The 21122-nt window shown below is 53.8% G+C and overlaps 10 protein-coding genes across 10 annotated transcripts; 4 read left to right on the top strand and 6 right to left on the bottom strand.

Annotated features, from left to right (window-relative positions):
* Positions 1 to 1002: 1002 nt before the first annotated feature.
* On the bottom strand, positions 1003 to 3347 carry K452DRAFT_358148 (uncharacterized protein). The gene is made up of 4 exons (XM_033546173.1): positions 3209 to 3347; positions 2434 to 3157; positions 1941 to 2358; positions 1003 to 1889 (listed from the first exon to the last, which is right to left on the bottom strand). The coding sequence occupies exons 1-4, from the start codon at positions 3230 to 3232 to the stop codon at positions 1067 to 1069; spliced, it is 1989 nt and encodes a 662-aa protein (XP_033398038.1). The 5' UTR covers positions 3233 to 3347; the 3' UTR covers positions 1003 to 1066.
* Positions 3348 to 4457: 1110 nt separating this feature from the next.
* K452DRAFT_286753 (uncharacterized protein) lies at positions 4458 to 5247 on the bottom strand. The gene is made up of 3 exons (XM_033540356.1): positions 5209 to 5247; positions 4866 to 5129; positions 4458 to 4752 (listed from the first exon to the last, which is right to left on the bottom strand). The coding sequence occupies exons 2-3, from the start codon at positions 5122 to 5124 to the stop codon at positions 4574 to 4576; spliced, it is 438 nt and encodes a 145-aa protein (XP_033398039.1). The 5' UTR covers positions 5125 to 5129; positions 5209 to 5247; the 3' UTR covers positions 4458 to 4573.
* Positions 5248 to 5407: 160 nt separating this feature from the next.
* Positions 5408 to 6265, top strand: K452DRAFT_308022 (uncharacterized protein; the record flags this gene model as incomplete). Its single annotated transcript, XM_033543122.1, has 1 exon — positions 5408 to 6265. One exon carries the CDS (start codon positions 5408 to 5410, stop codon positions 6263 to 6265), a length of 858 nt encoding a protein of 285 aa, XP_033398040.1.
* A 1570-nt stretch (positions 6266 to 7835) lies between these two features.
* K452DRAFT_308023 (uncharacterized protein) lies at positions 7836 to 8934 on the bottom strand (the record flags this gene model as incomplete). The annotated part of the gene is made up of 5 exons (XM_033543123.1): positions 7836 to 7884; positions 7939 to 8063; positions 8127 to 8394; positions 8479 to 8735; positions 8863 to 8934. 5 exons carry the CDS (start codon positions 8932 to 8934, stop codon positions 7836 to 7838), a joined length of 771 nt encoding a protein of 256 aa, XP_033398041.1.
* A 378-nt stretch (positions 8935 to 9312) lies between these two features.
* K452DRAFT_248962 (uncharacterized protein) lies at positions 9313 to 10312 on the top strand. Its single transcript, XM_033538120.1, has 3 exons — positions 9313 to 9571; positions 9635 to 9782; positions 9849 to 10312. Exons 1-3 carry the CDS (start codon positions 9370 to 9372, stop codon positions 10108 to 10110), a joined length of 612 nt encoding a protein of 203 aa, XP_033398042.1. The 5' UTR covers positions 9313 to 9369; the 3' UTR covers positions 10111 to 10312.
* An 887-nt stretch (positions 10313 to 11199) lies between these two features.
* On the top strand, positions 11200 to 13497 carry K452DRAFT_308025 (uncharacterized protein; the record flags this gene model as incomplete). Its single annotated transcript, XM_033543124.1, has 4 exons — positions 11200 to 11297; positions 11346 to 11834; positions 11889 to 12647; positions 12699 to 13497. 4 exons carry the CDS (start codon positions 11200 to 11202, stop codon positions 13495 to 13497), a joined length of 2145 nt encoding a protein of 714 aa, XP_033398043.1.
* A 782-nt stretch (positions 13498 to 14279) lies between these two features.
* K452DRAFT_286759 (uncharacterized protein) lies at positions 14280 to 14789 on the top strand. Its single transcript, XM_033540357.1, has one exon. The coding sequence runs from the start codon at positions 14532 to 14534 to the stop codon at positions 14724 to 14726; it is 195 nt and encodes a 64-aa protein (XP_033398044.1). The 5' UTR covers positions 14280 to 14531; the 3' UTR covers positions 14727 to 14789.
* A 601-nt stretch (positions 14790 to 15390) lies between these two features.
* Positions 15391 to 18333, bottom strand: K452DRAFT_204986 (uncharacterized protein; the record flags this gene model as incomplete). Its single annotated transcript, XM_033536091.1, has 1 exon — positions 15391 to 18333. A coding segment is annotated over one exon (2943 nt), but the record flags the coding sequence as incomplete, so codon positions are not given.
* Positions 18334 to 18560: 227 nt separating this feature from the next.
* Positions 18561 to 20411, bottom strand: K452DRAFT_286760 (uncharacterized protein). The gene is made up of 2 exons (XM_033540358.1): positions 19949 to 20411; positions 18561 to 19836 (listed from the first exon to the last, which is right to left on the bottom strand). Exons 1-2 carry the CDS (start codon positions 20078 to 20080, stop codon positions 18646 to 18648), a joined length of 1323 nt encoding a protein of 440 aa, XP_033398046.1. The 5' UTR covers positions 20081 to 20411; the 3' UTR covers positions 18561 to 18645.
* Positions 19883 to 20481, bottom strand: K452DRAFT_17208 (uncharacterized protein). The gene has a single exon (XM_033535807.1). It carries the CDS (start codon positions 20373 to 20375, stop codon positions 20073 to 20075), a length of 303 nt encoding a protein of 100 aa, XP_033398047.1. The 5' UTR covers positions 20376 to 20481; the 3' UTR covers positions 19883 to 20072.
* Positions 20482 to 21122: the final 641 nt, after the last annotated feature.

Consider the following 21122-nt stretch of genomic DNA (forward strand, 5'->3'; position numbering starts at 1 on the left):
GAACGACTTATACAACATAATAATACCTATACTGCAGTTAGGCAGAAGCACGAACATTAATTCATACACACTCTTGTTGATCACTCGTACCAAGACAATACAGGGATTGACCCTGTGTAAAGGAGCAAGCATTTGCTAGAGCAACATAATGAATTTCGCGTGTCTACCTACAACTTATTTATTTGAATGTTCAATAGTATCGCAACAATGGACTGCGAGGAGAAGCCAAAATAAACATGAGAAAGACCGTTTATATCTCACTACTTACAGTGCGACTGCGATGTTGATATCTAGTCGCAGGACAACACTTAGGGTTCACATTGGAACTGAGCGGGGCGAAGGCATTAAGACATGCCATTGTTATTCAATAACTTAGGTATAGCAAACGTTATATGTATAATTCACCTTAAATACTTTCTTTATTTTAAAGCCTTAGAATAATGAAATTTTAAGAAAACTAATTCACTTATTGCGTTGACGTAGTAAAAGTGTTCTGGGATTAATGTGCGATAAATATTTCCTACTTTCATATATAATTATTGAAGTGCGAATCATAGACAATACAGTGCTATATTCTAGCAGGTTCCATGTAGCCAACAGGGTACCCACCCTGTAGGCATAAATAGCTCCTAGGTAGCTGTACTTTCTCAATCAGACTCGATCCCATCTTTTCAATAATAATTGATAGATACAAATATGAAAGACGAGTGGCATGTGCTGTTTACTAAATTTTTATCATTAATTCATTCCCACGATTTCTCTGAAAATTACTTTATGTTTGCATTCATACTTCCACAGTATATTTCATCTGATTGATTACTGAAGAGGACCGGTGTATTAAAGTATCCGTTGATTTCATCGTAAATCATTTTTCAACATTTCGAACACTTTTTCAAGCAATTCATGAATGAGAAGGCGCACAAAGGGCAGACTGGTAGAGCGTCATGCTCGAATATTTGCACATCATGATGAGAATATATCCAGTGAAGGACTGTTCGATATCAAGCTTATTCCAGTAAGCTTGACTCTCCATTAAAAATTAGGGTGTCTAAATTTTCTTCCAGCCTCAAACACGCGAATCAATCATAGTTTTCCTTCTGTCCTGAACATGAAACTCGCTATGCCCGCTATTGCTTCTCTGAAGCCGTACCTGGGAGTTCATAGCCCACTTGTTCAAATCGGTCAGCTTGCCACTCCCGCGGGTCGTGACATCGCCCGACAAGAGCTTTGCTTGGTTTCTGTTGTCAAGCCTAGCTTGATTCTGATCATCAACACTAGCTTGGTTTGAATCATCCACGAGCCGAACGTGCAGCAAAGGCAGAGTCGAGCTTTTCCAGATGGACACGCCGCTATCCTTGCTTTTGATGACAGTTGAGATGAGAAAGGCCAATGCTAGCAGTTCAAGCATGATTGGCAAGATCATCCAATGCCAGCGTACATGGACGTACGCTTCGAGGCCGAGAATTATGCCCGAGGCTTTGGAAATACACGGGCTGGTCTTGGTGTAGGCGCTTATATGTACCGGACGCTGGGTCCGAATCGCCTTAGTCATGCTCTTTGCTATCAGTCCGATGGTCTCGTTTTCAGCGCCGGGCTGCGATGTGCCCAATCCGGTCCCACCATCATCCAGTTGGTACAAGGTCAGGAGAGCTTCGTTTTCAGAAACCGCCCTTCCCTGATCGCCAGCGACATTACCGTCCCAGAAAGTGTTGAAATACGCTCTGAGTGCTTTCCATGTGGACGCATCAACAGTATATTCCATGTCATTTCCTGGCGGCTTGATAACAACATCGTCTCCGAGAACAGGTACCTGGTCTGGAATGTAAGTCGCGGTAACATCTTCTGTGTAGTTGCCAGATTCACTTTTTGCAAGGTATTCTTGCACACAGCTGTGTTGAACTTATAAGTCTGTGTTCGAGAGACTGATAATATTGACTTACAAATATAACACGCATTCATTCGCCTCGGCCCCGGTCAGATTGTAGTGCTGATCGCGATGGCCTCGAATCGTTGTAATGGAGGAAATGGTGGGTTGCGTATTGTTGAAGTTGATCGTATCCTCTAGTCCAGTGCCGAACATGTAAGCATTTCCAAACTTCGAACCGTCCAATCGAAAGCCACTAGGTAAATTGTAACTGCAAATCGGCGCGTAGCCAGCGTAGGTGTCGCATGTCTTTCTTAAGTTTGAAGTCACATCTGCACACTTGGAGCACACAGCCAAGCTGCGATACGGCTGGTCCCAGGTGCAATTACTTGTTGGGCAAGTTGCAGTGACTTGAAAGCTGTATCTCGGATCGCGTTCCATGTCGTACAAGCCGGCGACGATCGCAGATTTCATTGATAGTGATGGATAATCCGCTACAAAAATTAGCTTCTCGGGGAAGAGATGGAAAAGCAGAGGCCATGAACAGTGGGAGGTTTAGGTATACGTACACGCACTCCCATGGCTCTTCTCATAGCTATTGTAGCAGTGTGCGACAGTAACAGTGGAGTTGTAATCTTCCATAGGAACAGATCGGCGAGGATAGGTAACTGCTTGCTGAGTGAACGGTTCCACCGCCACTCCAGCAATGGCGAGGAATGCACCAAGCTTTGCAAGATGTATGCCCCTCGTCGTAAAGAGAAGTTTCAAGCTTCCCCATAATCCTCGACTTGCTTCGTCAAACGTCTGAATGTCGCTGAGGATACCAGACTCCTGGAACCGCAACCATTTCAGCTGGGAAATGCCCTCGGCAACCGGGATGAGGACTGTAGCTTTCATGATTGTAGTCATGAAGGCAATGAAAGAATTGAGGGTGATTTTGATTGGCAAGTCATGCAGCAGGTTGCCGTCCGCAACACCGATCGTACCGATGACTACAGCAAGAGCAGTAGCACTTATGGTCCAGGCGCAGAATTCTGTGAACCACCAGTCGTTGATGGCACTCTTCATGCTTTTGCGCATTACGCGAGGCCTTTCAGTTCCGGCGGTTCCATCGGCCGCATCGATCTCATCAATCTTTTGGTATTCGTTTTGGATTTCGCCGGGTCCGCGCCAAAGTCTGGCCTCATCTTCGTGCTCAAGCTCACTGAGCTCTACGGCTTCGGCATCCGAGACATTCCGGGCCAGCGGAGAGGACGAATATACCGATCGAGAATCCGATATAGTATTGGACGACTAGAGTTGTTCAGCCTTGTAGCGACGCTGACGGGAAGAAGATCGTTGTACCTTGGGCGTCGATTCGGCCTTCATGATTGAAGCTGCAGGTGTCTAACCGGGATGTCGTTAGAGCGCCACTACGGTTGTTCTTTTTGCGTCATCAGCGAAAGATTAGCATTTTGAGAGTCAGAAAAATGTGAAACAGCGATTGTGGCTGAGGGTTATCAGGTTTTAGATGACGTGAATAGGGGTAGTGCCGTTGTAAAACCGAGGTTTCATGGAAGCCTTAGGATCCTATTGACCTCGTATTGCCAAACCGCGACTCGCTCTATTCATAGGTAGTAAACTAGCTAGTGTTTGCCACCAGTCTTCTTTCCTTAGTTACTGCTAATGTCAAAGGCAAGGAAAGCATGTATACTACCACCATATCTAAGAAGTTAAGTAAATTTTAATCCACTTCAATTTTATGGTAATAACTCTAGGTAGGCTCAAATATCGAATAGTCTTTGGCTTTTGAAAGAGTTCTCGGCCTGGATGGTCATCTTCTCTAACGGTTGGATAGATGAACGGGACATGCACAAACATCACCACAATTCGGAGGTTAAGGTTCGGTATCTACGAGTACAAGCCTATGGCTGAAGAATCCTTCGGTATTTGGTTGCCCCGCGGAAAAGCCGGATCGTTCGGTTCGAGGTGCCGGCACATCACCTCGGCTTCCTCCGCCTGTCCAATCAGCCCATTGGCAGCAATTCTGCTAAAATATTGCTATAGCCACAGACCGTACTGCTCAAGCTTGACAGTAGTCGTGGCGTATGCACTAATGCGGGGGGCGGAGCGGAGTGGATCCAGTGACCGACAACCTAAGAGCGGAGTGCAGCGGAGCGGGGCGGAATTGGATAGTGCAGGCGGGAACGGAAAGGGCGTTCGTTCGCTCGCTTGCGTGGTCAATCAGGCTTGCTTACTGCCAGACCGTCGGACGACTGGCTTGCTGCAAGCTGCGAGTACGAGAGTGGACTATATGGAAGATCTTGGTGGTGGCTCGGGTGATCGTGGCATGATGGTTTCTCGCTATAGCGGTCTTCCGTTTGTCTTCCAGATGGGTTGACATGCAAAGGTGTTTGTTGGATTGTGCGTGTCGTGGTAGCGGGTGTCGTACGTGTAGCAGCGCGTCATTGACGTGTATCTAAATCGCGAGTCTGACCGCGCCATTCATGAATCAAACCGCGAAGACAATCGGGAGGGCAGTGGCTTTGAACGGCTAGATTTATGCTCATGTGTCTAACCGTCGGTAGAGTTTTCACTCTATGCCATCATCGAGCTCAGAAACCCCAATTTCCTTAGAATCCACGCCATAGAGTCATTCCATCGACGAACGTTCTTCTCCTTTTTCCCATTTGCAAACGACAAGAGAGACGAGATAAGCCCGCGAGGCGCTTACGACCTAGGCTTCTCCTTCTTCTCCTTCCACAGGGCGGACAGACCGACACCGGACACCTTGACGACCTTGAAACGAACACCGGGAATATCACCCTTGGCCTTGCCCTTACGACCGAAACCGGCGAGCAGGACCTCATCGTTCTCGTCGACGAAGTTCAAGCAACCGTCGTTGGGGACTGTGGGATGGACGTTAGCCGCATTCTTCATATCGTGCCACTTTGCCACCCTCGCGCGTCCAGCGCCAATGCTCCAATTTCTTGCAACCAGATCCAGAGGGAGTTTGACGTACCGAAAGCGGTGACCTTCTTGCCGTTCTTGATGAGCTGGACACGGACACACTTCCGGATAGCGGAGTTGGGCTGCTTGGCCTCAACACCGACCTTCTCGAGGACGATGCCCTTGGCGTGCGAGGAGCCACCGAACGGCGAGGACTTGTAGGCGGTACCGAGAAGGCGCTTCTTGTAGTGGAGATCGGCCCAACGACCCTCGCGGCGGTGGTTGCGCAGCTTGCGCGCGGCGTTGAGACCTCTAGGCTTGCCCTTACCCATGGTGACTGTATGTGCGAAAAAATGTACGTCAGTAAAGGCGGCTCGAAGGCGGGTGGGCGGTCGTGGATGGGGGTGGTTACGCACCGATTGATGTGTCGTGGTTGTTGCGGTCGTCGTCTGTGTCGGCGTTCGAAAGACGAGCAAGCCAGGTTCAGAAACCTTTGTGTGGGCTCGGCGCGAGCCCTCGGATCGGCGAAATGTTACTCCGCCATCTCACCTCCGCCATCCCGCGTCACCCCTCGTCCGTCTATCCGCATGCACGATAAAATGTCCTGAAGCAATCATGCCCTCCTCGCGGCCCTCCGGAAACAGATCCCAGACCCAGCGTCTCCCCGCACCCCAGCTTTTCGTCGGTCCGCCCTCCCGAAATGACTCCTCCAACTCGCTTGTACCGCCGCCCGCCAGCGGCGTTGCGACGAGCCGTGCGCCCCTGACGCGCCAGCGCTCCTTGCTCGAAGGCAGTAGCCCAAGTGACAAGAGCGAAACGCGTCCATTGGCATCATCGTCGCGGCCACAGCAGTTGCAGCAGTCTCAGCCGCAGCAGCAACAGCAGCAGCAGCAAACCCAACAAGCGCAGGTGGAACAGCAGAGCGCGGAACGCACCGATGCGATATGGGCCGAGATGCAGAACACGCTGGAGGAGGTGGAGCTTAGCGCTGTCAACGGCACGCACGTGTTTCGGCCAGGTCACTCCCATGCGCTTGAGGAGCTGCGTATTGCGCAGATCGCCTTGGCACAGGCCTGGGCCCGCAGCGAGGCCGAAGACGAAGATGCCGCGCACGGCGCTGCTGCCGCTAGTGCAGAGCTTCAGCGCCCCTTGGCTGCAAGCAACGTGCTTGCGGGCGACCGAGCGGAAAAGCTGGGCAGCAGTGGCGGAGCGACGGCTGGTAACAGGCCGAGGAGCGGGACCGATACCAGTGCGAAGAGTCAGCTTGAAGAGGATACTGAAAATGACATCTTGCTCGCTCGCAAGAGACGCGAGGCTAATGATCGGTACTTTCAGCGCGTGAATGCAGGCGTGCTGGACGTGGTAGCGAAGCTGGAGGAAGTGGCCAAGGCGATGAAAGGTGTCGAACAAGAAAGTAAAGAGATTTGGGGAGATGGGGAGAGCGTTGAGACAGACAGCTATAGGAGCAAGTGAGATTGCTGGTTAGGCGATTGAGAGGTGTATACATGGCCTCTTGGGATGCTGGATTGTCCATGTGGTGCAAATGTCGATGACGGCTTGTTGGCTACCGAGCCTGGATGCATAAGTCTGAAGGCAATGCCGGAGAACCAGGATGCAAGAAACCCACAAGTCAAACGCAACACCGGCTCTGTGGCTAGGTGATTGGGAAGGAATACCCGAGAACCAAAGACACTCCTGGTTAAGCAAAGGGTTGCTAAACAGCAATGCGACAGCCGGGGACGGAAGATGCTACGACGAACATTCCAGCAGTGAACGGACCTACAACAATGGGTTCTGGCTGTGACCAACTTCCTCATATGGGCAAAACAAAAGCTCTTGCATGAGAATCGCTCTCATTCCCAATATTAGGAACAACTGCACACAAGGCGCGCTTCCAGTGTCACTGGGCTCGACACGAAGACAAAGATACCCCAAACCCGAAATAGAACCATCGTTATCACGGTGCATAATACAAACCCCAATGCTCTCAGACAAAATTGACGGAAGAAGTGGATTGCGCGAAGAATCACCGGATTGAGGAGTCAGTGACATTGGCATCTGTCAAAGCCACAAAGATAGGCAATGGTCCACCCCACGCTATTTTGAAAACAACAACGCCCCATAACCGCCACCAGGTATCCAAGTCTTGTCGAATCCCCTTCTAGATAGGTCCTGTTAATCTAAAGGCTTACTCTTTTCCATAAAAATCCTTCTTTCCTTCACGCCAACCTTAAACGATATACGGTTCTGTGAGACTAATCCTTGCTAGCCGTGCTCGGTCAACTCAAAACCTGTGTGGTGCCGAAAAATATCGCATGATGAAGCTGCTGGCGCCAGGGAGATTGCTACTGGTGTTGGTACAAATGCTGTGCCGTGTTTGTCGACCAAATCTTGAAGAGGATTAAATTATCATCCCGCATCAGCCAGCACAAGGAAGCCAGGTCCATGTCTCCATAGCTTTAATACCACCATACATCTACGCTTCGAGCATCCAGGCAAGCCCCCTATTATCCGCATCGCAGCATCTGTATACCGTAGCGTTCGTTTGCTCCACAAGTGACAGGTGACGTTCCGGCAGTTTGAGCAACAAAGAGCGCGCAACGCACGCACTGACCACAACCAAACGCGACGGGTGCCACGCGGCCATGAGCATACAAGGAAACAAACACAACGAGAAGCACGACGGGCGAGACATCAGTCGATTCGAGAAAGGAAGCCAACCATCTCTTCTTGCCTTTTTTCTGCCTGTGCAAAACTAGTTCCCCCCATGTGGATGTGAAGGGTATACTGAAAAGTTCCCAATTGTTCCTCCGCCCGTCAAAATACTATGCCGCATGTCCGAGCCAAATGAGTCCGAAACGGCCCATCCGGCTCACAGCTTCGGGGGAAGATGATGTGTACAACTCCATTCGTAAAGGAAAAAGAAAAATGAGGTGCTGTGCTGACTCCACCGTTGTCGTCTGGCGTCGGAATTACCGCCACTTCTGCATTTGGATATTCAAAGAGCCGCGTGAATGAGCTGCTTCGCAATTGTGACAGTGGTCTAATAGGGAGCATAGCCACGGCCACGAGGGCGGTAACCACCGCGGTAACTTAGTAACTAAGTGTTAGCAGATTTCCGGATTGGGTAAATGGTTCTGACGTACCCGCCACGAGGCGCAGGAGCGCCGTATCCGCCGCGACCAAAGCCACCGCGACCACCACCACCACGCATGCCACCACGACCGCGGCCTCTTGTCATGCCCGGGAGGTTGGTGCGCTTGGGAACAACCTATCCACTGGTTAGGTACTGGGTTCAGTTTTCTCTAGGTGAGGAGACATTGCAATGACAGACCTTGAGGTTGCGACCACGGAACACGCTCTCGTTCAATACCAAAGCCTGAGCAACGAGGCTCGGCTCAGTGAACTCCACATACGCATACCTGCATACGCCCATTAGCGTTCCGACTCTTGCTGCGCAGCTCTTGCCAGGTAGCGAAGATCTTTCAGTGATAGATACGGAAAAGAACAGCGCAAGGAATGCAGCTTCGGACGGTGGGACAGGCGGCGCTCGTCTTCGCGGGAATGCTGAAGGCGCCGCGCGCTCCACATCCCAGGCGATCCTCCACCGGTACAATAAAAGCAATCTCTTGCAATGACAAAGTGCTCTTCAAGGGAAATTCCAGCTCTTGGTGGTATTCACTAACCCCTTAGGATGCCCGGTGAACTTGTCGAGGAGAATGGTGACGCGGTTGATGGAGCCACAGCTCTGGAAGTGCGCCTGAATCTCCTCGGGGCTCGCGCCGTAATCGACGTTGCCGACGAAAACGCTGCGGGCGTCAATGTCCTCTTTGTTCTCGCGCAAGTCGGTGCTCTGTTGGTCCAGCGACGCCTGCATCTCGCGCAGCTTGGCCGCCTCGGCCTCCATCTCTTGAACGCGCTTCTTCATCGCGGCAATGTCCTCCTAAAACCCCGTCAGCGTATTGCGCAAACGATCAAGCGTGCGGCGAATGTGGTGCGATGTGACGCGAGCGGAAGTGAGCTCTGCGGACAAAGCAAGGCTGAGGGCGCAGGCGCGTCGCAGGTCGTACCTCGTCGTTGCCGTCCTCCTCAGGCACGTCGGCGGGACGCTCCTCCTCGGGGCGCGCTTCGGTGTCGGACATGATCACGAAGGTATCGTAAGGGTGGATAGATCTGTCCATGACGTTAGATATGAGCCGTTGAAAGCGACGACGACGTGGAAAGATGTACCGGCGAGCAAGCAGCAAGGCAGATGAAATAGGCGCGGGCAGTAGCGACGAAGCTGCTCGAACCTGTAGGGAACGATAGGCAAAAGGCAAAGGGAGAAGTCGCGCGATTGCAGTTGATGTTTCCAGAGCTTGCACTTGCTCCGGACGTCGTGAACGCGGCCGGTTTCGCCGAGAGCGCCGCCGAGCCGCTAAGTAGCCGCCAGCGCAACACCACCACCGCCACACGCACCGCCACTCTTGCCCCGGTTGTCCAGGTACACCTCACCGTATCCACTCTCCCCACGCCTATATATTCTTTGCTGTCTGGTACGTGCTGCTGCAGCTCCCACCCATTCTCCCTCAGCCACCATGGACGACGAGGAACGCCAGCTGAACCAGGCCGAAGAGCAGCCTCTGCTGCAGCCCATCCGCACCTTCAACCAGTTTACCGGCCACGCCGACGCCTCCATCACTCAATCCCGCCGCAAGACACAGCATTTCCTGACGTCCAAGTTTGGCCACTATGCCATCCTGTCACTTGTAGTCCTGGACGTTTCATGCATCATTGCGGGTAATTCACCATCTCGTGCATTGCACCATCCGTGACGCATCTTCTGAGCTAGCCTTCTTCCAGATTTCGTAATCGAGCTGTTCACGTGCGAGAAAAAGGGTCCGAACTCTCGTTGGAATGAGGCTCTCGATGCTCTTGGATGGGTCAGCCTAGTATTCTCCTGTCTCTTCATGATTGAATTGCTTGCAGCTATCTGGGCATTTGGACTACAGTATGTCTTGATAAGACTGTTCCTGATCTTTACATCGTCTTTAATCCACCGGCTCACGTTTTCCAGATACTTCAACTCAAAGTTCCACGTATTTGATGCCCTGGTAATCACTGCATCTTTCGTTCTTGATGTTGTTCTTCATGGCACCCTCGAGGAGGTGGCATCTCTAGTCATCCTCCTGCGTCTGTGGCGTGTCTTCAAGATCATCGAGGAACTTAGCGTTGGTGCACAAGAAAAGACTGAAGGGCTTGAAGCAAAGGTGAAGGAGCTTGAAAAAGAAAATGAAGAGCTGAAGGAAGAGTTGCGGATCTTTAGAGGGGAGGCCTAACAAAACAGACGATTAGGATGAGAAAATCCCGGATATCGGCCAGAACCTCGAGGCGGATGGTGCAACGGTGCACTGAACTGTACCGCTACTCACAGGTGTACAGAGTCGTCTGTCTTCGGCGGGGTTTTCAACTCATGCAGCCATGACTACCATCAAGAAAGCTGCCAGGCACAGGTACATATGTAAGTGTCATGTACAAGAGAATTGTATAAGCTGTGTAGAGTATTCTTGTCAGTGTGGAATGTTTATGGCTTCGGCAATGGTGGATCGGAAGGCGCACTGTTACCTGTCCGCGAAACTGCATTTCTTTTGTCGGTACAGTGTCACCGCAAAAGACATATGCGCACGCGAGTTCTTTTTACAGTGTTCGAGCTTAATTCCTGCAGGTGAATTTGAACAGCTCGAGTACGATCATGTTCGCTCCTAAACCTTTACTCAATTGTGCGAAACCCCAAAATTTAGTACTGAAGACTAACTATCGAGAATCCGGCTGCACGAGGCGATTGCGCAAAAAGACGTCACTAGACGGCTCTCTGCGTGAGAAATTTACTTATATTGTTTGGTCCGAGACAAGGCTGACGTTTGCCTGAAACTTGTGGAGAGATACAAGATGTCGTGCTTCAAGTCCAGTCAATATTCGGTCGCTGACACATACTTCACCGGTAGCTAACGACGCGAACCTTTTCTAATGCGCACGAATGGCTCGATTCTTCGGGAAAGAGGGGTACTTTTGTAGCGGTGATCCGCGTCGTACAGACCACGGCTCCGCACTCAGCTGTGAGATCCTGAGGAAACGGCAAACGATTGCTTTTAAGTGGCACTGAACACCGACCTATCCGCGCAATATTTGACACAAGCCCGGCGAGCTGCGGCGAAAACAGGCTGCATAAGTCTGTCTGGTACCGGGAACATGCTATCTTGTATCACTATGCAATGTTGTCAGAGAAGATCCAGGCTTTCCGCAGCGTCACGGCTGGGTTCAGCCGTTCGTCCTTTATGTCATTTCTTAAATCTGTCATTTCCATCACAAATCAAACGCAAAACTGCTATCCAAGCCAAGTTTCGGGCCATGCAATATTGGACAAATCCATGGCCGGCAAAATACAATCGATCGCCAAGCGTCAGACCTACCGAAGGCTGGAAAGCAGCTCGATCTTCGAAGATGTGGAACTGGAACCATATCCAAGGTAGATCCTGTATCCATCTTCCCGCGTTTAAAATTAACACGGGAATAGCCATGGTCCCATAACCCCGGCACCACCTCCCGAGATCTCAATTCCTGTGCATATTCTGCCTTCAGAACAGCTAAACCGGCCCTTGTTCATCTACGAGTTTTCAGGCTGGCGAGGTGGTCTCGCACGGAGCATCTGCGCGGTCGGAATAGTGCTCCTGATAAACCTCATCTTCTTGAATTGGGCTTGCTTCAAGTTCGGCCTGGCACATAGCAAGGGTGTATTCTACCGGGGAGATTGCGAAACCGTCGACCGGCTAATTATGGTTGCTCATCTGGTCATCAACGTACTCGGAACGTTCCTGTTGGGTGCTAGTAACTATGGCATGCAAGTCTTGGCTGCGCCAACCCGAGACGAAGTTGATGAGGCACACAAGAGGAACAGTTGGCTTGATATTGGGGCGCCATCTGTAAGGAATTTCAGATACATCGACAAAAGACGGGCCGCCCTCTGGTTGGTCATGGGATTCTCATCTATTCCCTTACATTTAATGTACGGAGCTGTTCGTCAACTCCTGACCCCATACTGACATGGTACGTTAAACAGGTACAACTCTGCTGTTTTCGCTTCATTTGCGGTAAATGAATACGAAGTTCTGATTGTCACAGAAGACTTTGTCACTCTTCCCAACAACAGTAGCATGTTGAACACGTCCGATCCATTAGAAATCCAGCTCAAGGAAAAGGCTACTAACGGCAGTCTGCTACGAAGGCATACTATAGACTGTATACAGGACTACGACACTAGGTTCCAGAGCAAGTATCGAAACCTGCTTGCCGTAACCGAACAAAACGACACGGAGAAGGCAGTTCTAAAACGGACAGGGCTTCGGACGGTTTACACGGGCGGTCGCGACGACTGGTTATGCTTCGAAGACGCCTGGAACAGATGCGACACAAGCGAGGCCAAGAAAAATGCTACCACGACAGGATGGATTCTCTTCAACTACAAAATTTCCTACTGCTTGGCTGAGAAGGGAGCACCAGACATGTGCAGTTTAAACTTCAGTATGACCATACTTATTGTCGTCATCACCGCAAATGCTGCGAAGCTAATGGCCATGATTGCAATGTTGAAGATTTTCGACACTCCCACTCTCGTTACGTTAGGGGATGCGGTCGCGTCCTTTCTCGAGAGACCATGTACAGTAGCGGGTGGCTTGGCTCTTTATAGCGGAAGATGCGTCAGCAAACGTTCTGTCCAACCGGAATGGAAGTTTCGTCCACGAGCCTACTCCTCAACGCAATATCCGCGCCGGTGGTTTAATGCACCATCAAAAAGAAAATGGGCGATATCAATCAGCCTGTAAGTCTCAAATGTTCGGGTCCAGACAAAACAGCTGACCACCAGCCTCAGGGTACTCGGGGTACTAATGGGCATGATAATCGGCTTCACAGAAGGCCTAAAAACACTCGACAGAGAAGACGTGGGCATACACTTCAAAGGGCTCTGGACGATAGGCTTCGGCGCCATCCTCCCCGATTCGATCGTGAAGCTGAACCTTGGAGAAAAGCCCAGCACCGTCCTCCTCATCGTCATCGCCAACTGTCCGCAACTTGCGCTCTCCCTCTGCTACGTCATGATCAACCAGCTGCTCTCCAACATGTCCGCGTCCCGGGAATGGGCCAACTTCGCCCACGTCCGCAAGGGGCTGCGCGTGACGCGTCCGCGTGGTCACCAGCGCAGCACTTATTACCTGCAGCTGCCGTATGTGCTCTCGATCCCGCTTCTGGTCTTGAGTGTTAGCATGCATTACTTGGTATCGCAGAGTCTGTTTCTCGTCAACATCACCATCTACGACGAGTTTGGTGACAAGTCGGACTACGGCCTGCACACGCTCGGCTTCTCGGCCATTGCCATCTTCTTCGTCATTGTGGTGTCTGCGCTCGCTTTGCTCGTAGTAGTGTGTCTTGGCTTCATCTCCAACAAGCCTGGCATCCCGCCTGCAGGCTTCTGCAGTGCTGCCATTGCCGCGGCGTGCCATCCGCCCCCTGGAGAGGACAACGTGGACGCCGCGCTCAAGCCCGTGCAGTGGGGCGATGTCATGGCGGATGAAGAGGTTTTGCTGGATGACGGGACAAAGGGCCTGGTAGGGCATTGCAGTTTCAGCGCGGGAGAGGTGAGGTTTCCAACGGAGCGGAAACTGTATCGGTGAAGCGTGTTGTGGTTGGTCACTAGAAAAAATAATGCGGGACTGGAGTTACGGTGTTGACATCTGGGTTCTTAGGTCTACGTGGCTCTACAAAGTAGCTAGAAACGGACTGATTAATAGCTAGGTCCCAGTCAATTGGAAAGGGAAGCTAAGCATATGAACCCGCAGACCTGCTCTGCCCAATATAACAAATTATCAACAAGTGTCTGCTTCATTGGTCTTTACATCAGTCACCAGCGCCAACAACCCTATTCTATAACTTTTCCGATCCTCCTATTCAACAGCGTATTTCCATCCAACACCGGCAGATAACCAAGTAGAGAGCGTAGGGTAGAAGTCTGAGACCCATGCGGGCGACGAGTTACGAGAGACTTAAAGTATATAAAATAAAATTCCAAGATATAGAGGCGATACTATATACAGTACACCCTTCTCTCATCTCCCAGCCACCTATACAGCAGAGCCAACAGCCTCTCACCAACGCTAGAAATTATATTATTAGAAAACCAAGCACCACAGCATCAGCACTTCCCCACTAGACACAAAGCAAGCTCACCCAAGCAAGCAAGCAAGTCTATCAATCTATACGCAGCCAGACACAGTTTACAACCCACAACCACAACCACCCATCAAGACGCAACCAAACGCAAACAAACACAAAGCACACACAACACACCACACCACACCACAACGCATTGCGCTACAATCCGAGACGGTACAAGACGGTACGATACGATCCAAATTCCGAAAACCGCGCGCGCACGCGCGTATGTGTGAGAGAGCGAGTCAATCTAGTATGAACAACCGAACAGCAGCAAACCGCAGCAAAGCAACTCAAACCCAGCCAAGCCAGACCGAGCCGACCGAAAGACTACTGAGTATGTAATGCAGGTAGTGACAGACTCTATCAGAACCCCCACCCTCCCACACATAGCGGCGCTATGTGTGTCCCATCTGTAGCCATCTGTGTAGTAGTGGTGTAGTGTACCCACCCCACCGCACTCCACACCACCACTCCATCCCACAATCCCACACAAATGCCTACGTACGTATCCCAATCCGCACCGCTGCTGCCGCCGCCGCCAATCACAAGGGGCAAAGCCAAAAAGCAAAGCCAAAAAGCAAAAGCAAAAAGCCGATCCCAACCACCGAACCAAAGCCATCGAAGCCAGAAAACAAGCCAGCAAAAAAGCCAGAAGAGCCAAAAGTCCAACCAAAGAAGCCAACAATAAGCCAAGCAAGCACGCACGCACGCACGCACGCAAGCAAACGCAAGCAAGCAAGAAGACAAAAAAAAAAAAAAAAAAAAAAAAAAAAAAAAAAAAAAAAAAAAAAAAAAAAAAGCAAAAAAGCAAAAAAGCAAAAAAGCAAAAAAGCAAAAAAAGCAAACAAAAAAGCGATTAAAAGACACTGACGATGACGTCGTCGTCGTTGTTGATGTGATGTTGATGTGATGTTGTTGATGTTGTAGTCGAGAAAGACTTGCTCAAGCGCGCAAGCAAGTAAGCAAGCAAGCACACGCACTCCTACCCGATCAGGGCAGATAGAGACGTGGAAGAAGGCGAAGGTGAAGGTGAAGTTGAAGTTGAAGAGGTAGAAGGAGGTGGTGAAGTAGAAGAAGTCGAAGAAGATCAAAGGCAGAAGAGGAAGAAGTAGTAAAGAAGAAGAAGAAGAAGTAGAAGGAGAAAAGAAGAGAAAAGAATGAATAATTCTCTCTCCTTGCGTCTGCCTACTGACTGTCGTGCGAGCCAAGCCAGCCCCACCTCACCCCCCAAAAGACGAATGGAAGGATGGAAGGAAGGAAGGATGGAAAGCTAGCATACACACACACAGACAAGCAGACAAACAACCCCAGACGCAACGCACTCACAGCATCGGCGGCGCAGCAGAAGCCGAAGAAGAAGCCGCCGCCTCCGCCGCCGCCGCAGCAGCAGCAGCAGCTTCGTCCTCCTCGCCCACGCGCTCCACCTCCTTCGCAATCTGCTCGTACCACACGCCATGGGCCTTGCGGTCCGCCTCGCTGACGCTAATAAGCTGATCGACGAGATCGCCGACCTGGCCCACAAACTCGGGCAGCCCGCTCGTGGCCAGCCCTTCACTCGCCGTGCTGGCGGCGCGGACGCGCTCTCCGCTCGTGCACGCGCTCACACGGTTCAGCACGTGCGTCTTCAGGCGCTGGAACAGCACCTTGACGACCGGGTCTGTCAGCCGCCCCGCTGCCGCCTGCAGCAACAGCCGCGTCGTCGTATTGGCGAGCTGTGTCCGCGTCGCCGCCGGCATAGCGTGGCTGCTCTCGAGAATTGATAGCATCTTCGCTGGAAGCGTGCTGTCCGCGTTCGTGTACCCCTCCTTCAGCAGCGCCCACATGCGCGCCGCCTGCGGCTTCCACTGCGACCGCACGTCACGGCGTAGCAGGTTCTTCGCCGTCAGCAGGATCGCGCCCACGGTTGTGATTTTGACCGCTTCCTCGCGGATCCGCGCCAGCCGCGCGTGGTCGAGATGCAGCGTCTCGGGCACTTCTGCCTCCTGCAATGGTGGAGCGGCGATGGCGAGGTCGACAAGCCCGCGCGCGTAGATCTTCTGCGCCGTCGGTGGGCCGTAGATAGGGTCGCGGCGGTCTGCTTCGGTGAGGCAGTTGACGGACGCACTACTGAACCATCTCTTCGTCTTCTGGAGAGTGATTGCGCCGCTCTCGAGATCCTGCGCAAACGCACGCTGCTCGTAGCCGGGCGCTTCCTTGAGCAGTGTCGGGGCCATAGTCTGGAGCAGATAGTTTTGGTAGTCCAGAGACAGCAAATCAATAATGTGAAGAAGCTTGAATAGCTTCCCAATCATCTGGTCCAAATCACCCGACTCTTGCAGCTCCTCCGTCAGAGCCTTGACCTGCTGGTCTCTGAACGGCGCGCAGAGCTTCGGCATGATCGTAGCCATAAACGAATAGAACTTGTCGTAGGAGAAAACGCCGTTAGTGGCCTGCTGGTAAATAAACTCCGGGTCGAGGGCCTCGGAGATGAGCCTGTAAATTGAGTTTCCGGGCTTCAGCAACCGCAGCAGCTTGCCCCTAATGTTCTCCGCCATAGCAGTCGTCCACGGGGCGCCCTCGCCACGCTCGAACGCGCGCTTCATGCTCTCGCAGATCTCGCGGTTCAGAGCGTCCCGTATCTCCGAGGGCTGAGCTTCATCGATCCTGAACTCCTTGTCGATGGCCAGTTCATGAACAAGCTCTCTGTTCGACGGCATCGGTGAAAAGAGCTTCGCGAGAGCATCAGCCTGCGCACCCTCGAGATCCGCCTGCTCATCCTGCTGGAGAAACTCGCGCCCTCCAGCAGCCTTCTCGGCTGCTTGTGTCGCCGCCTCACTGCTCGTCTCGGAAGTCTCGGATGCGGTGTCGCTCTCCGCAGCACGTGGACGCACGTCACCCACGGGGCGACGGCGCCTGTCTCTCGCTTTGGCCCTCCTGCTCTCGTTGATGGCCTTTTTAATGAGTGTGTTCGCCCGCTCGGGGCCAGCGAGCTTGCGGATCTTGCTAAGAAGGATGACCTGGTTATCGCGGATACCTTCACGATAGTCGTTGGCCACCTCGCCACGGGTGTCGTCCTTGACACTTTGCCAAATGGCGTCAAGGTTGACAAATGATGCAACCATCATTTCAATAAGAGTGTGAGAATCTTGGGCCTTCCAATCCGAAAAGGCCGTAAGGAAAGCTCCATGAGCCAGGAGCACCGTCTCAAGATGAGTCGGCGGGGGTGTGTATCGGTTCTCGAAGCATAACTTCGATAATGTTGATTCAAAAGAAATAACCAGATCCTTGGCTTTCTTGATGAGGTCCTGCTCCAGATCACCATCCTTGCTGCTCAGGACGGCAGCCGGGTGGCCCAGAATGAGGTAGGCACTAAGGAACGTTCTGATGGCAGCGGCGTCGTTGCCGATTGAGCCGTCGGAGCCCTGCAGCTTGAAGAGGTCCAGCACTCTGGCCGTCAGAGTGAGCACCTTCTCGTCGGCCAGCAGGTTGCTAATCTCCTCGAAGCTGGTCTCCTGCACCTTGTCAATGGACAGGCCCAGGTCCAAGAATGACTCGATCATCTGCCGTCTCTTCCCTGTCCGCCAGGTTCTCTGTATGCGTCTGGCGGCCGTATCCTCGTCCAGCACCGAAGCAACAGCCGAGACAGGCTTCTTGGACTCGGTGGTCGGCGAGCTTGCCGTGCGCGGCCGTCTCAGGTTCCGCTTGTATTCCAGGCGCCTCCGCTCCGCCTCGGCCAGCTTCTCCTGCATCTCCAGGCGGTATCGCTTCTCCTCGGCGGCCTTGCGCTCCTTCATGTCCTCGGCGACCTTCTTGGCGCGGCGGACCTCTTCGGCGCATGCCGCGGCCACCTGGGCCAGGTGCTTTTCGCGAGCCTGCTGCGCGGCTAAAGCCTTCTCTTCGCTGTTCGAGATGCGTGGCGATGACTTGGCCAGCGCGGCTCGCAGCCTAACCTGCTCGGCGTGGGCGGCCCTATCGGCCAGGCGAGCCTTGCGGCTCTCGAGTATGGAAGCCCGACGCAGGTGCTGAGCGACATGGTTGCTCTGGCAGACGGGCCCGCGTAGCGAGAGGTTGCTCTGGTGCGAGTGGGTCGAGGAGATGGAGTTGCGGCGGGACGAGGCTGCGGAGCTCTTGCGGCGAGGGTTGTTGGGTGGGCGGGAGAAGCGAGCGGCGATGCGCGGAGGGGGCGTGTAGACACGGTCTCGGCCGTCGTCGGACAGGATCATGGCGTCGGTGTCGTCGGCAAAGTCGTCGTCGTCCTCTGCGGGGGGAAGAGCGGGCACGCTGTCGGCCGCTTCGTCGGCCAGGTGCTCCGTCATGATGCTGACTTGGGTTGAGGGGTGTGGTGGTGCAGACGGCTGACCCAGCATATACGGAGTTTAGGGTTGGAAGGTCCGATGGGAGGATTCGATGGTGAGGCAGCTGGCGTCGGAACGAAAGATTGCAGGTGGCGTATGCCGAGTATGACGCTGACCTGCTGCACGAGGGAGAACTGCCGCCGCTGCCTGCTGATCGGGAAGCGAGTGCCCGTCGATCGTCAAAGAAACGAGGATAATCATCGTCATATACCTAAATCGTCACTATACAAACTATATACAAAGAATCCGCTTTCGGACACTCTACCCCTACTCTTACAGCCGGCTCCTTCGTCCCGCGCCATGCTTTCCAAATGTCAGCGGGAACCGGCCCGCCTTGTACGTCTGCCACGCCCCCTCCACCTCGGCCTGCGCGTCGTATCCAAACAGCCATGGCTGGAACACCGGGTCCGCCCAGCGGTTCGGGAAGCCCTCGAAGGGCGCCTCATGCAGCAGCTGCCTGTCGCGCTCGCCTTGGCGCTCGCTGTCGGGTAGGTGGAAGACCTCGCGCAGCGCCGTGCTGCCCTTGACCACCCGAGTGGTGCGCGCCTTTCGCAGTGTCTCGTACATGACCAGCACGTCCCGGAGCTGGCTCTTGTCTTCGATCTTCCCCATCAACGCGCCCAGCACCGCCCCGTCCTCGACCGCCATCGCTGCGCCTTGCGCGAGATAGGGCAGTGTGGCGTGGCAGGCGTCGCCCAGCAGCGCAAACTTGCCGCCCGGATGGCTCCACTTGGCCATCTCCTCGCTGTTCTGCAGCCTCCACTTGCTTGTCTCTTGCACCATCCCCAGCAGGATCTTGAGCCGTGGGTCCCACTCCTTGAAGAAGGCTTGCATCTCCTGAAGATCCGCCTTTTGCGTGTTGACCATCTCCGGCAAGTTGTCTGGACATGCCAAGACAATGTTGTACAGCCCGCCACCCTTCAGCAAGTAGCAGACGGCGTGCGCGTGAGGTCCCATCCAGTAATTGATCTGCGGCGTCTCGACCAGCTCGCGCAGGATTTCGTGCTTACGCATGTCCTCGGCCTTGACGACGATCCTGTAAGCCAAATCGCCCGTGAGCCTTGGAGGATCGGGGTGTCCCAGCAGTTGCTCGCGGCAAACCGACTTGAGGCCATCGGCTCCGAGTACAATGTCCGCCCTGAAATCCGGCTTACCCTTGATCTTGACCTGCGGCGTTTCGAAGTCGATAGCCTCGACGACGGAGCCCAGCTGCATGTGCACGCCGGCCTCGATGGCGGCCTCGACCAGAATCCGGTGATAGTCGGCGCGGTGGATGTGCAGGTAGGGATTACCGTACTTTTCCTTGGCAAAAGGTAGCATGTTCTGCTTGGACAGGACGCGGCCTTTGTACGAGCGGAGCACAAAGTCGGCGGGGGACACGGAAGCGGCCTCGACCTTTTCGAGGAGGCCCCATCTCCTGAGGATGCGCGACGAGTTGGGGGGGATCTGGATGCCAGCGCCGACCTGGAACGCCACTGCCGCGTCAGTCACCGGAGGCAGAAGAAAAGAACAGGCATGGCCGGCCGTGTCACGACCGCGGCTTGCAGATCCCTCGAGGCCTTTGTCGCACACTCACCTCGCCGAGCACGGGTGCTTGCTCGATGACAGTAACCTTGTGACGGGCCCTCGCGATGCCAATGGCCGCAGCGAGCCCGCCTAGGCCGGCGCCGATGATGGCAACGTGATACTGAGGCTTGCTATTAGACATGGTGGCGAGACGCGCGACGCGAGACAACTGTGAGGCGCTCGAAAGGGGTATTGGCTGGGCTGCAGATAGAGGGGATCGTCGACAGCAGCGTGCAAATGGCCCCTGACGATGGAAAAGAAGACTTTAGTAGGGGCGAACCCCTCTCGCGACTCGAGAGCCGCTCTCGACATCCGCGATCATGGCGGTCGACGATGATCCTCCTGGCAGCGCGACTCGGTATTTGGAGTCGCTGAGCAAGTGTCGCAGGAGCTGGCCAGTGACGTTGGCGCGGAGGAGGCAGATGGCGGGGCAACATGGTCTTTGCGCGGCGGGCGGCCCCAGACGGCCAGCGGCGTCGGCAGTCACAGCGGTCGAGTCCCTCAAGCCGAAAACGCCCCGTCAGGCCATCATTGACCGCAAAGAGAGAGCCAGCCAGTGAGAGGGAGAAGGGAGAGAGTGTGTGAATGGTGGAAGCGGGCGGCGGGCTCCTGCAGCGACCAACCACCACCACTGCTACCGAGACTCGAGAATGAGAAACAACCCCTCCTCCGCGCCGTCGCCCGAGACCGTCTCGGAGCACGGCAGCAGGCAAGGCGCGGCGGGGCAGCACGGCGGGTGGGCGGGTAGCCGCCTTTGCCTGATGACGACGGACGACGCCAAACGCCGACGCCGACCACGCGAGGTGGAGGGAGTAGGGTAGCTACTGTACCGTACCCTACATACCACTCCACGACTCACTCACTCTACCCACGGGCGGGCCCGACGCAACGCGGCGACCCGTCACCACCTCACAGCCGCTAACTACAAACATTTCCCGCTGGGTGACGAGAAATGAGAAATTGCAGCAGCAGCGACGTGGTTTGCGCGTGTGCTCTGCCGTTGGGGTCTGCCGTTGGAGCCGAAGCTGAGCTCCCACTCGCACTCCCCTCCCCATTTCATCCACCCATAAGAACAAGGCTTGCTCCCACTGCCCACGTACATATCCGCCCGCCCACCTGCGCGCGTACGTAGGTAGTGGGTTATGTGCTGGCGCTCCGGCCGAGATAGACACCTAACTATACCT

Source organism: Aplosporella prunicola (genome assembly GCF_010093885.1).
Source record: "Aplosporella prunicola CBS 121167 unplaced genomic scaffold K452scaffold_11, whole genome shotgun sequence".
In the NCBI taxonomy this organism is placed as follows: Eukaryota; Fungi; Ascomycota; class Dothideomycetes; order Botryosphaeriales; family Aplosporellaceae; genus Aplosporella; species Aplosporella prunicola.

Coding starts and splice junctions, on each gene's coding strand:
- K452DRAFT_248962 (XM_033538120.1), top strand. CDS start 9,370: ATGGACGACGAGGAACGCCAGCTGAACCAGGCCGAAGAGCAGCCTCTG. Junction 9,572..9,634: donor CGTTTCATGCATCATTGCGG/GTAATTCACCAT, acceptor GCCTTCTTCCAG/ATTTCGTAATCGAGCTGTTC. Junction 9,783..9,848: donor ATCTGGGCATTTGGACTACA/GTATGTCTTGAT, acceptor CACGTTTTCCAG/ATACTTCAACTCAAAGTTCC.
- K452DRAFT_286753 (XM_033540356.1), bottom strand. CDS start 5,124: ATGGGTAAGGGCAAGCCTAGAGGTCTCAACGCCGCGCGCAAGCTGCGC. Junction 4,753..4,865: donor CAAGAAGGTCACCGCTTTCG/GTACGTCAAACT, acceptor TCCATCCCACAG/TCCCCAACGACGGTTGCTTG.
- K452DRAFT_286760 (XM_033540358.1), bottom strand. CDS start 20,080: ATGTCTAATAGCAAGCCTCAGTATCACGTTGCCATCATCGGCGCCGGC. Junction 19,837..19,948: donor AAGCACCCGTGCTCGGCGAG/GTGAGTGTGCGA, acceptor GTGGCGTTCCAG/GTCGGCGCTGGCATCCAGAT.
- K452DRAFT_17208 (XM_033535807.1), bottom strand. CDS start 20,375: ATGTTGCCCCGCCATCTGCCTCCTCCGCGCCAACGTCACTGGCCAGCT.
- K452DRAFT_286759 (XM_033540357.1), top strand. CDS start 14,532: ATGCCTACGTACGTATCCCAATCCGCACCGCTGCTGCCGCCGCCGCCA.
- K452DRAFT_358148 (XM_033546173.1), bottom strand. CDS start 3,232: ATGAAGGCCGAATCGACGCCCAAG. Junction 3,158..3,208: donor AGGCCGAATCGACGCCCAAG/GTACAACGATCT, acceptor GAACAACTCTAG/TCGTCCAATACTATATCGGA. Junction 1,890..1,940: donor AATGAATGCGTGTTATATTT/GTAAGTCAATAT, acceptor AGTTCAACACAG/CTGTGTGCAAGAATACCTTG.